This window comes from Manduca sexta, chromosome 15, assembly GCF_014839805.1.
Source record: "Manduca sexta isolate Smith_Timp_Sample1 chromosome 15, JHU_Msex_v1.0, whole genome shotgun sequence".
Taxonomy (NCBI): domain Eukaryota; kingdom Metazoa; phylum Arthropoda; class Insecta; order Lepidoptera; family Sphingidae; genus Manduca; species Manduca sexta.
In genome coordinates, this window is record NC_051129.1 from 1420834 (window position 1) to 1435480 (window position 14647).

The window sequence follows — 14647 nt, forward strand, 5'->3', positions numbered from 1 at the left end:
GTGTGATAATGTATCAAAAGCTATAGATTCTCTGTTCATTTTTCAAATTTTAAATTACAATGCTAGCTTGTAAATTTTTATTCGAAATTTGAATTACAAAAAAATAAACCTCGAAACTATAAGAAGTTTTTAACTATGGCAGAAAATAAATTAATACAAACGTATAATATTTGTATTCTATACAGCTCTATTTAATATAAATAAAGCTTGCAACACAAATACTCGTAGATTTTAGAAATACCGACTACAATAAATTCAAAATAAAATTGTCCGAATGTTTTTATGAGAAACTGCAACGTCAAATGAAACAATATGGCGGTCACGAATCGTATTTAATAAAACAAAAAGGTTTTATTGCGTTTTACAATTTCGCTTGCGCACCGAAACTGAAATGGTCACCTTTGAAGTAGAAATTCGTTGATAAGAATTTATACTGTACGTTATATTTTGTTTACAATTTATAGCGAATAAATAATAATAAATAAGCATCTGTTTCTCATTTTTTGTTTGTTCGTGCAGTTTTAAATTTATATTTTATATTACGTTTATGCATTTTTTTTGTATAGTCTAGATTTTAATTATTACCATTGAATTTATAATGTGTTTAGTGTTTTCATTTTTTTGAATTTTTAATAAATCGATATAATAATTTTAATTTAAATATAAATGAGAACGCATCTTATAGGGTAAAGGTCTTCTCTATATTTTTCCATAGGTTTCTGTCTCTAGCTTTCTGTTAGCAAATAAATAACAGAATAAAATGGTAGATCTCTTTCGTAAGTTGCTGCTTGACTGCCAATAAATAACAAGTAACAACGATCAGAAAGTCCTGCGGGACAATGAACTGCGCTTTCCATCTTGATAAGTTACTACTTTCATATTAAGTTTTATAATACAAAATAATTAAACTAATGTAGGAACACACGTGCATGGCTAAGAAAGTATGCGCACAGTCAGCAACGAAATTATATGATCAAATTTAAAATTAAAGTTGCCTTTGAATGTGTTCGTACCAACAATAACTTTTTCTTTCGTAAAATATACATCAAAGGCTTAATTTAATTTTAGATATAGAAAAATGTATATTTTTGAACGAAGTAAATATGTAGATGAAATTATAGTTTTAGAAGTTTTTAGCTGCTTTTGTGGCGGACTGTACTTGTACAATATCTAATGATTACATTAATAATTCAGAATATTATGGTAGAAAAGTAGCCTTTACGTTACTCATTAGCGTAATGTTCCTCACGCTAGGTCAACCTGCGTACATTACTTGAAACTGCAAAGTCATGTAAAATTCCTTCAGAATTTCAATATTTCGTTACTTATATTTGCTTGGCTTGGAAAATGTCGTTTTTCATACAAATAGATCACATTTCAGCGCATTAGTGGCCAGCAGATGGGCTAGGGTTGCCACAACATTTAACTTAACACAATATTTTTTTAAATTAACACAATAATTTTTGAATTCGTACTGGTCTTAGTGTCTAAGAGGTATAATCGTAAAAACTTTGGGATGAACTCCGTACATCGATGTTCCCCAAGTTCTATGACTTGTCCTGATTTTAAAATGGCTTGAAAAAAGTGCTCACCTCCAGGTAGGCTCTTTGGCTCAAAGTGACTAGGAAGTAAACCAGCTGGGATAGTATGTTAACATTCCACAGTGTTATATAAATTCGATGCGGTACAGTAATATAGCTTATTTATGGTATTTTTAAGATAAGTGTGCAGGAAGATCGAAACAATGCCCTCTTAAGTTCAGAATTTTTAGAATCATCAATAATTTGTCTATCATGGAAGTTCATAATCATTGTGATATTGATCTTTTGCCGTCCACATACCTTTGCCCATAAAAAAAAACTAAAACTACGTTTTTTATAAATTAAAAAATAAATATCTCCATCCTGCCAACCCTAGTAGTATTATAGACATTAAATTTGAAAATGTTTGCTGTTTAACGTTTCTGTTTGTGCGATATTTCACTCATATTGCTGTATTTTGTGTTGCTTTTGCTGCATAAAATATTTGAGTTTTGCTTTTAACTATTTTTGTTTTAAATTACTTATGTCGGTCGGCTATCGATTTTGTACGCGAAAATATTGTTGATATAAATACTTTAAAGTCAGAGCTTGATACGTGTCGAATAGCGGATCTTCGTCCCGTTCTGACAGCCATTTGCGGAAATTTTATTAAATAATTTCGTGGGAAAACAAATGTTAAATTGTGAAAAAAGATATACTTTTAAGTGGAAACAACTTAAGCTCACGATTTTATGGAAGGGTTAGGCAGAAACGCAATTCTTACAACTGTACTTCTGTTATTGAAGTAAAGAAAGGTTTTGTCACGATTTTTTAGTCTTCACTTTCGAAAGATGTCTTACTTCAAGAACACAGGCCCGTATAATTATGTTCACTTGGGTGTAATCATCTCTTGTCAGTCGACATTCCATTGGACCCCACTCCATTTACCATCAGGTGCGGCAGGGCCACTTTGGCATGCACATATAAAAAAAAAAAACAAAAATTTAATATTAAGGTTGGAAAACTAATATTAATTGTATAATTTCAAAATAAAATCACAAAAATATTAATTAGATATACACCAGCATCATAAATTTCACAGCCCTGCTACAACTGAACCAATTCAGTCACTAGCCCATCGAGCTCACGTAGAGTGAACGCGGCACGAATGGCCATCCGTATATTGATTTCTAGAGGTTATAAAGCGTGCCCGCAACGGATACTAATGAGAATGCCATAAATTATTCACACTGTCAAATGGGGGTCATATTTTTATCGGATCCATAACGGGGGGCACGCCCATGGCAATTTACACAGCTCTGGTGATCGGGAATCGATTTATGGATCGTTTATTGGGCGGTTTATTTGTATTGCTATTCTTTATCATTGATAGAGTTTGCCACTGTTGTGTTCCGGTTTAAAGGACATTGTAGCGTGTGGACATAATAAGACTTAACATCTCTTGTCTCAGGATGGCGAGCGCAGTGGAATACAAAACAATACTCTGTTAATCAAGGTGTTGGATGGTGTTTCTATTATGGAGGTCGTATCGCTTACGGCAAGATCCCTCTCCGGTCATGTTGGATTACCGTCTCACCAAACTAAGAATAAAGGAACAGAGAGTGCACCTATATATTGTGCACACACTTGTGCACATAATATCTCCTGCGTACTTGGATAATCTCCGTTAATATTAGCCGCCGTGGCCGAAATTCGGTTAGAAGGGAATCAATCAAAACGAACTGTTTAATAAAAATCATTAGATTTTTACAATAATGAAATAAATAAAATTATACATATAACACTATATACCCACTCTACTCTATCCGCCATTAAGCTAAAATTATTTTACATCGTACAGTGATGTTATTAAAGAACATTTTTCAAATTTTAAAATAAACAAATTTTAATAAACCCATTCAAATCAGAATTTGTTAGGCGATAAATCAAGCGGTAACCTTTCCCCAGCCCTCATCGGGTAGATACGGCATAAAAAGGGTATGACAAATGGATTTAGGAAATTGAACGGTGCGAATAACCTGTATCTCAGAAAAAACACGAAATTGTCAGATAGATTTTTTTAGATTTAAGTTGTACAAGGTTTTTTATTCAGCCAATAATTGATAGAAGGATGTTTTTTTTTGGGTATTGGACTCCGCAATCAACACCGGGGGAAACCCGTGAATGGGACACTGGAATCCCGCGACTTAGCAAGTGCAGGGTTCTGGAGGAATGATGGGAGGAGACAGCTGAGAAGGAAGTGTGAGAGAAGGACAAGGAAGCCTCTTAGAATGGGAGGGGAGAAGGCTAGGAACTGTTCGCGAGCCTTTATAGGCCTCAATGTGAATTGGCAACCATGAGGTATACACACTTAACTGTGTGTCTAGGGCCGCGATAAACGTCTCCCCGTGCATGGGCGTGCATTCTGTGTGAAGACCGAGTGCACAAGAATTGCCTCGAAGGGGATAGTAGGATGTTTGTTTACAGTAGTCGCTTACCGGGCGAATACAATGTTGGAAAACCCGCCATATTAGCACACATAAGTATGCCGCGATCTGGGATCAGTCTGTGTATATCCAGTTCTAACAGACCAACATAATTCTGTCGACTGCCGAAAGATAGTTACTATCTCTCGTCTCTCTTATGTTTATGCGAATGTTTAAGACAAATTTTTTGTTTAAAATTTTGAAAAATTATATTATTTCAAAGAATTTTACAAATCGATTAATATATGACTGACCTCTGAGGTAAAAAATAAAAAAAAAATACACGTCGAATGAGGAACCTCCTTTTTTTGAAATTGAAAATAACGAAACGTTTGCCAAAACGGCACAAAAAACGTCTCTTAATAAAATTCCTTATGAAAAAATGTTCAAGCGAAAACAATCACACCAAACCATCCAACCGTCAAAAGAATAATTTCGTTGGAATTTAAAGCACGTGTTACCCCGACTTCCTTAATATTCCTTTTCTGAGAAATAAGTTTTTGCGCCTCATAACTGGATATTGATATTAGGACGGTTACACACGATCAAGAATAACTTAAATTAAAATGTATTATTATGTAGGTGCAATTGCTTTTAAGTGTTTTTTTATACAGATACTGCAAAGTGATACTGCACCTGATGGTAAGTGGAGTTGGGTCCAATAGAAAGTCGACTAACGAGAGATGATTATGCCTCAACAGTAGACACAGTTATGCCGGCCTGTTGGAACCGGATATACACAGGCTGATCCCGGAGCGCGACACACGTGGGCTATTATGGTGGGTTTTAACACCTTGTGTACGGTGGTCGCTATTCGGGCGGATATAAAATATATCCTACAATAGTGTAAATTAACAACTAAATAGTCCCAGGAAAGAATTATGATTTAATATTATATAATTTATGGATTTAGTATATTTGTATTTTAATTGTGATTGAGTTTTTCCATCTTAAAATCTCAGTCGCAGTTCGTAGTCAGGTAAACACTGTTTGTTAGAAGTAAACGCAGGAACCTCTAAACGTATTTAAATGAATCTGGCATACGGGTAGATCACATCTTATATTAACACATAGGCTACTTTTGGTCTCGGTAATTTGCTTCCATGGGAAATAATGGATTTTTTTTATGTTTGTTTTTTTTAATAGATGGCGCTGATATACAGTATAGGAACTTATGTAGCCGAAAAGCTTTTCGAAGCGGGTAAAGCCGCGAGAAACCTAGTGTCAGTTAGGTTCGTTACTAAAAAGAGTGCATGTCAATTTGCCAATAATATTATGATAATATATTAAAAGTTTCGAGAACAAACTAGACGTGCGCCATTTTTAATTAACATTGGAGTTGTCATTTTTATTACAAGTTTGAAACTAATTTGGGATAACCTTTACTTTAATTTATTCGTGAATTTAATGTTTTAGTTATAAGCCTGCCTGCCTGTCTGCGTGAAATTGGAAGTAACAACTAAAAAAAGCCTTTTAAACTTTATCGTGTTACTAACTAAAGTTTTTCACCTTGAAATAGTTTTAATTTCTCAGTTTCAGGTAACATCTGTTTTTATCGCTAAGAAGAATTTTCTTTTGGCGCATATTTTTAACAGGATGTATTTAATTTTCAAGGGTTGCGAGCGTCTAAAGCGCTCACCTAACAACCTAACAATCTTTAATTTCTGTGTTTGATCATGTTATTGCTGTAATAAAAGTTATTATTATTATAATTTGTATCATGACTGAATCTCGGCTTATAGGCCGGGTTGCATGATGCGGACGGGCCAAAGTTAAGTCTGCAGATAGTTATTTATATAAGGCATCATGAATTCTATCCATTTGAGTGTAAAGTTCGAAGTACTAGATTGACGTCTTTCCTAGCTATTTAACAGCATATACAATTTTTTTTTACTTGACATACGTTTGTTAGCCTGTCAAGGGTCGACTTATACAAACACCGTACTTTTGGCTAAGCGTTTAAGACGCTCGCAACCGTTGAAAATTAAGTGACCATGCTGAGGGCAACATACTAACGGGTTACGAACCTCGGCTGAAGACGGCCACTGAGGGAGGATGGAGACATCATCGATTAGGAATGAGCGTACTAACAATCTATCCATTCCATGTTTGACGGCACGCGTGTCGGAACGGAGGTCCTTGGCGGCTAGAAACACATCCTATATTGTATTAAATTGAATGGTTATTGTAGAAGGTCGCTCACTTAATGCTTAATTGTAATAAAGAATAGCGCAGACACATACTTCATGCAACATAATAATTCCAAACATAGAAAAATAATATCGCCCCTGTATTATATACTGTCCTACTGCTAGGCTCGGGCCTTCTCTACAACTGAGAGGGATTAGGCCTTAGTCCACCACGCTTACCTAGCGCGGATTGATAGATTTCACACACCCTCAAAATTGTTTTAAGAATTTCTCAGGTATGAAGCTTTGCTCACGATGTTTTCCTTCACCGTTAAAGCAAGCGACAATTCACAAAGAATACACATATAATTTTAGAAATGTCAGAGTTGTGTGCCTTTAGGCTTTGAACCTGCCAACATTCATCTCGGCAGTCCGTTCCACACCCAACTATCGCCGTGTTCTAAACAAAGTACATAATAATTCCATATTCCAAACATTACACTCGCTAAGACATAACATGAAATAATGGCAAATCATTACCGGCACTTTTCCATACATAAAACTGCTCGACATAGCAATAAAAAGGTATGGTAATGAAAATAAGCATTCGAAGGGGTGTAGTGACCGCGACAAAACCGATTATTGATTGCCGATTACTCGAGTCGAGTTGAACCCAGATGTAAAATGGGGCTCGAAGTCTCGACCAATTTATATTGGATTCTCAGTTGAAATGGGATTCGAATGTTTGTTAGGGGTGATGTTTTATTTATAAAGGCGACAAAGTGGTTTTGTTAAGGAAAACGAATGTTGGTATTACATTGTCTTCTTTTTCTAATGGGTACATAATTTTTGTTTGTTTACTAGGTGTTTCTCGCGGCTTCGCCTGCGTCAGAAGTCTTACCTACTATTAAAGTCACTGAAACACTGTATGACGTCATTGTTGTCTATTAAAAACTCTATTATTTCCCGTGAAGTTAATCTCCCAGTAGTAATATCTATACACATTATAAAACAAACTCCCCAAAAGCTATCTGTCTGATTTTCTCAAAATCTACTGACGGATTAATGTTTTCTGGACGTTTCGAAGACTTTGCAGCCTTCGTGAGGCCGACCCGTGACTACGAAATTTTCAGTCTTTGAAACGTCGGGAGAAAATTATAAAATAAAAACCGTGATAAAATCCGTAAAATAGTTTTATTTTAATGTCTAACATTGGCCTAAACATAAGAAATCATTAAGATACATTCATATAAAAACATTCAAAAGTCTTTCACATTTATAACAGTTGGGTTTGTGGAATCTGAATATTTTTAATAACACTTAACACTCAAATTGGTCGACGTCTGACTTATTATATTATCTATTACAAGTTTCTTTGCACGAATATTACGGTTTCCAGGTAACTTCTCAATCGAGGAAAGAGTGATGTGCTCGCACATTTCTTGGTATTTCTAATTTTACAAATCCAATTATTTCATTGTAGTTTCTTGGAAATTTTTAAATTGAGGTCGCTTCATTGTACTCCGTCCCTAGCATTACTACGGAATGGGAAATAATATATCAATTTATAACGAAATACGACGGAGTAATTATCCAAAGTACTAATTTAAACAGAGAAAGTTTGTATGTCGAGGATAATTCCGAAACTTTTGATCGGATATAGAAATTCTTTTCGAATAAGCTCTATTATTCTTGGTAGAGGCTAATTTTATCCCGGAGACAGACTTTAATTCTATATCATGAATACACTTATGCCTTATTTTGATAATTAACGGCAATAGTATGCTCCTAGTATTCTTGTTTATTATTTTATTTTAAATATTGAAATAAAGCCATGTTAAATGTGACCACTAAACAGCACTGTATTTGTAGACTTTCTTCAAAATGGCGAATGCTAACTTAGTTACCTTATCATGGTGTGGGTGTGAAACTCTTTTAATATCTACCTAGATATAATAATAATATCAGGCCTTTATTAAATACTGACCCAATGCTGGGAATGGCCACTACTACTGAGAAGGATTAGGCCTTAGTCCACCACGCTGGCCTAGTGCGAATTGTTAGACTTCACACATTCTCAAAATTCCTATAGAGAATTTCCCAGGTATGCAGGTTTTCTCACGATGTTTTTCCTCGCCGTTAAAGCAGGTGATAATTCACAAAGAATACATACATGATTTTAGAAAAGTCGCAGATTTGTGCTCTTGGGTTTTGAACCTGCGGACATTCGTCTCGGCAGTCCGTTCTACAACCAAGTAGGCTATCGCCGCTTATCTAACTAGATACGTTTTTTTTTTGTTCCTTTATTCTCTTTTTCTACCTCTGTAGTAAATATTTCTTTCATTCTTCCAAATATTTCTGTTTGTATCAAACCGCATTCAAGAACAGTATCTTGAAAATCGTCGATTCCCGTTGTGAAATGGGAGTCATTAAGCCGCGAAAGAAACCTTTGAGCGGTTTAAAATATGTCCGTTTTTAATCTTTCAAACAACTGTATTGTTTTTTGACATTTTCTTTTAACTTTTCAGAATGAGGACGATGAATCGAGAACAACGAAAGTCGTAGATTGCAATTGTAATGCTGGTCTGTTAGGTCTAGTGCAGAAGTTCTTAAATTTTGTTCTCATAGACCTCTTCCAAAATTTAGCTGCTTCCAGTGGAGCTCAATTTTTACCATTTTGCCCAGAATATGCAAGTATTTACACGTAACAGTCGTTGAACTTCTTAAAATATTATCAACCTACATTGATATGTGAAGTCAAGCCAACATCTTAGTTCTTTAATATAAATCGAGACAAATTTTCCTGGATCCCCCCGCAAGATCAAGATCAAGATGTAATGAAAAAAAAAGATACGCTGATATACAGTCTCAATTATAAACTTGTGTCGTTAAGAGGTGATTAAGAATTGTTTAAATAGCTGTCAAAACTATCACCGGTTCCTAGTTTAAACTTACTTAAGAGGCAAAATGGCGGATTTTGACTTACAGTTGCTCGTATAAATTTGTGTTTTGATGTTAAATAGTATTGTAAAGACGGAGTACTGTGATTCTTATCAAAAATGGATTTCGATAATTGTAATTTGCTCTGAAGTAAAGTTCACTATGTGTTGCTTGGTAATTTATTCATGGTTTTTGTTTTTGTAGTGCAAGTTTTTGAGTAAGAAAAAGTTTAGCACTGGTTAAAAGTTTAAGAGCAGTTTAGTCAAGACGTAATCAAGCATTATTATGCGATTTTTTTAGAAATCTGATAAAGTAGTAAGACCTCGTAGCGATCTTGTTTTACTAAATAAAAAGGGAATCACATAAATCGGCTCTCAAATCTAGGAGCAATTGGCGTAAACACATTAAAGACAATACAAACGAATTAATTGTATCTTTTCTTGGAAGTTGGTTAATAAAAGGTACACTTAAAGGTACAGTCTCCTCAACATCCACTGCACGCAGAGGTTAAAGGCACCTAACAATACCTGTAACTAAATATTTAATCTGGCTTAACCTATAACAGTCACAATTGTTTTTGGAAACTATTGTTTCAAAATGTCCCGTCTAAAGAGCGTAATATAACATTCGAATTTCAAAGCTATTCAATTATATGTTTATTCACTTTTCAACAATTCACTATTTAGAATGGTAAGTTTATTATTCAATTGTTCTTTTAATTATTATTCATTTTGAATGACGAGTTCGCCTGATGGTAAGTGATACGATCGCCTATAAACAGTAGATACACCATCCAGCACCTTGAATAACAAAGTATTGTTTGGTATCCACTGCGCTCGCCATCCTGAGACATGAGATGTTGAGTCCTAATATGTCCAGTAGTTACAATGGCTACAATGTTCTTCAAACCGGAACACACACTGCAGCTTGGCGGCAGAAAAAGCCGTTGCGGCACCCACCCAGGCGGACTCTCACATATGAGAGTCCTATCAGTACAATGTCTAAATAACTTCACGCGACACATGGCTATGTTGAACGCTCAGGACTAAAATAATCAGGTAGCCCCTATTTTTAAAAAAAAAAGATATACTAGGGTTGCTTCGTAAGAGTTTACGAGCAAAACTGTTAAATGCAGGAAACAGCTGCAATTTTAGGGGATTAAATACGCCAGGGTGAATCCAGACATAATAAAACATACTAAAAGCTTTGTATTTTGTTGTTATAATTAACTCTGTTCCAGACTTGCGTTTTATTACTTCAGTTAGTGTTGAGAACAAATGTGTTAATTTAACTTTGTGCTTAATATTTTGAAGAAATTTCTGGATTATCCACTGTAACAGATGTACTAGTGGCTTACTCTACTAAAACTTTCTTTTTATTTAATTATAGTTAACAGAAATAATATTAATATTTCGCTCTCTCACTGTTACAATGTCTTTTATTAATTTTTACCTCTGTAGCAAAATTCATTCTTTTCATATTGGTAAAAATTTTTAAAAGATAGTAATTCATAGTTCCATTGTTATTTATATTCGATACTAGTTGACCCGACAGACATTGCCCCGTCTTAACTATGAATTTGCAGCGCGCATTCTGTCAATCGCTGACAGTAATTTCAAACAATTGACAGTTATATAAAAATAATATTTTCGTTAAGTTCTCTTAAATTTTCTAATTTTCTGCGCAATTTTTTAAATTTTTCTTTCACAAGAACCTTCTCCTGACAACGACGAACACAATAAAAAAAAATAGTGAAATCGGTCCAGCCGTTCACGCGTGATGGCGTGACCAAGGGGAATAGGTATTCATTTTTATATAAATAGATTTTCAATGAAGAAGGCTTGGAATCGTGTGATATGTAATTAGTAAGGTAGAAGGTAGTAGTAAGATCCAGGCTAGCTAGCATTTAAAATGAGAGTAAAAAAATAGCTCATGGATAGAATTTGTTGGTGTTGGGATATATTCTATATCCGCTCGGATAGTGACCACCGTGCACAAGCTGTTAAAACCCGCTATAGTGGCCCACGTAACTGTACTATATAAATATTGCAGCACGCCTTGTCACGAATTTCGTTTGCCGCTCCATTTTTCATGAGCCTCTCGAGGCTTGAATGGGAAGTGTATGGTGATACAATTCAATATGTCAACAGTTGATATTTTGATTTATTTTTATCATATTGTCTTGTCATTTATACATATTGTAAAATAAAGTGGCAAAAAACTGTCTTGTCTGTATGTGATCAATTTTCACAATATCTACTGAATGTATTTTTATGAAATTTGGTATAAAGATAGTTTAAAACTCTGGGAAGGTTATAGGTGACTTTCTATCCCACAAAACTCCTTCACGCGGGCGAAGCAGCGAGCAAAAGCCAGTAACCTAATAAATACCTATATCATCAATAAATAAATTCCATTTCATACACAAATCGAGTCCATCCTTACTATTTGTTCGCTAACATGTTGGTCGAACGGCACAAATGATAATTTGTCTCTGTCACGCAGCCGTTTTAAACCGCGTCTGAATGGAGTAAATGACGCATTCATACCTATTCAGAGTAGACCAGTGTGCTATGTAAGCGACGCGTGACGTAATGCTTTATCGGAATGTTCTGGAACTTTCTAGACGGCATAGGTTTTGACACCTATCATGAGCAGCTAAGAAAGAAACATTTATTCGCACAATGTATTGGGACTTTCACATAGATTTTTAACAAGGTACAAAAACAGTACAAAACAAGGGTTTAGTCAACGTGCATCCAATGATACTGTTGCAGTCACCAGTTCAGCATAAGTTTTAGCTATGATAACTATAAGTGAAGGCTTGTTAATGGCTATCGGTCAACCAGTTTAGTGTTACTTAGGATTGTATAGGTCTGTAAGTTAAGTCTGTTATTTAGGTCTGTAAGTCCTCCATACCTTAAATAAATAAATAAATGCCAGGCAAGAGGTGTCTGGCGCTGGTCTTTAACTGGAACTTCCACGTAGTCACAGAGATTATAACCCTTATGGTAAAAGATTAAGGTACTATGTAGTCTGTACTGAATTGGAAAATATGCATTTACCAGTATTAGGGGTCGATTGAAGTTACCTACGTACGTTGATAGAAAATGTTTATAAAAAAAAATGGCGGAATATTAGTGTTAAAACAAAATGAGTGCCTTATCTATGTCGGGCTTAATAATATGTGTTATTTTTATTTTAGGCGATAACTTAATACGATTTTGCACGTTTATCGTAACCAGTAACTATGTTACAATACGTTTTTAACCGACTTCAAAATAAGGAGGAGGTTATACACTAGTCTTGTAGGTACTAACCTACAAGGCCTATTGTTGTTGGTAGGATACATGTTATGTCCGCCCGGATAGCGGCCACCTGACACGAGGTGTTAAAACCGCCATAGTGACCCACGTAAATGTCGTGTTCCAGGATCAGCCTGTGTATATTCGATTCCAACAGGCCGGCATTATTATGTCGACTGACAAGAGGTAATCATTTCTCGTTTGTCGACATTCTATTGGACCCCACTCCATATATTACCAGGTGCAATGAGGTCATCTAGCTGTCTCAATAAACAAAAACCTGTCTGAATTATAAACTCTTAAACAACTCACAAGGCTACAATCTAAGCAACATAGCTTTTATTGTCACAAATGACGTCCAACATTGGCAGCCATTATTCCAATGACATGCGGGCCTGCACAGCTTTGCATAAAGGCACTCCTTAATCGGCACACCTATTTGAATTTTACTGCAGTTATAGTTTTGAACTCTATGATGGTGTTAGTTGGGTTTAATATTGTATTTCATGGTTTCTAAAATTAGAAATTATTCGCCTTTGTCACTTTTTTGTTGTATTGCATTTTCAGGAATACGAACACACACGAAGTTTTTAAAAACTGACAACGCGTTTTGAACGTGTGGTAAACGTGGTACGGTCGAAAACGCTTCGGTTCGTATAAAATATAAATCCATCAATATAAGGCCTGAAACACGTTATAAAAAGATAAAATGTTGTATTAAAAACTTACCTAAAAACAACACTAGTCTCCTCACTGTCGAGATGCACGGCATCCGTCAGGCTCCACTGCAGCGTCACCCCCGGCCTCCCCTCCAGGGGCCCGCTCACCATTCTCGCAGGGAGGTACCTCCTCCGATACCTCACGCTTCTCCTCACAGACCTCTCATCTCTAAAACTACGGTACTTCGGTTTGAAGTAGTAGCTGGACTCACTCCTAAACCCATCAAACGTCCTATAATCACTGTGCTTTTTGAAATGCTTGGAGCGTTCAGGTCTGTGCTTCGGGAGGAAGTAGGGGAGCGGGGCGTCTTCCCTGCAGGGCCGTTCGGCGAGGCTGGTGGGGGTGAAGTTGCCTCTGATGAAGTTGTTGACCACGGAGTGGAGCACGTAGTCTCGAAGCATCACGTCTTCGTACTGGAGTTGAACTGCAAAGAAAAATGAACTTTTATTAAACTTGGTAGAATTTAAGTTTATGTAACAGTTTTGAAACCATATTTTGCTCACCGCCCACTTTGAGAATATATTTTTTCTAGAGTCACTCATCTTTATCACGTGATAGTAATGATTATAATCCACAAGAACAAAAATTAAATTATATTAATTGTTACTTTACTTTAGTACGTGGTTAACACATATTTTTTGCCTTTTTTAAACTATATTTTTTTTTATCTGTCCATGTACCCTTTACGCTATCTTAATGAATCCTATTTTTTTCGGTTCTTCCACTGCCCCCCGAAAGTCTCAAACGTGCGCTATCTCAATGCCCCCCAAATTTCTCTGGGTCTCCCACTGTCCCTCAAACGCTCACAAGGTTGTCTGGAAGAAATCGCAGATAGCGATAAGACCGCCATTTGTACTTCTTGTTATTACACCATCTCTGTTTTATATTTATTATTCTTTACAGTTATGATGTACAATAAAGAGTTTAAATAAATAAATAAATAAGGGTGCGTTATGGCCCGCTTTAAGAACCTATGATCTTCACTAATGTCAACCATAGATGACATTTATACGTTGCATGCGTTCGTTTTTTAGTGAAATACAAGAGATATTTATAATAATATAATAACATCAGTCCTGTATTATATACTTGCCCACTGCTGAGCACGGGCCTTCTCTACTACTGAGAGGGATTAGGCCTTAGTCCACCACGCTGGTCTAGTGCGGATTGGTAGACTTCACACACCTTCGAAATTCCTATAGAGAACTCCTCAGATGTGCAGGTTTCCTCACGGTGTTTTCCTTCACCGTTAAAGCGAACGATAAATTCACAAAGAATACACACATGATTTTTAGAAAAGTCAGAGGTATGTGCCCTTGGGATTTGAACCTGCGGACATTCGTCTTGGCAGTACGTTCCACACCCAACTAGGTTATCGCCGCTATAAGAGATAGTTATACTGTAGACAAATTCTACAGAATGGATCTACCACGTCATTTGGTTGCATAATATTTGCGTCACTACCGACCAGCACTCATTGTTAAGTTACTCCTGTACAGTTAATGAATATTGCGTTTGCACCGCTCGTGTTTATTTACATACAAATT

The 14647-nt window shown here is 35.8% G+C and overlaps 1 protein-coding gene across 1 annotated transcript in view; it reads right to left on the reverse strand.

Moving 5' to 3' along the window:
- The window catches only part of LOC115449543, a 185390-nt gene that overhangs the window by 42603 nt on the left and 128140 nt on the right, over positions 1-14647 (reverse strand). Inside the window, exon 3 of the mRNA XM_037438959.1 lies at positions 13110-13524. Coding sequence (XP_037294856.1) covers positions 13110-13524 — 415 coding nt within the window. The remainder of the gene's footprint in view (positions 1-13109; positions 13525-14647) is intronic.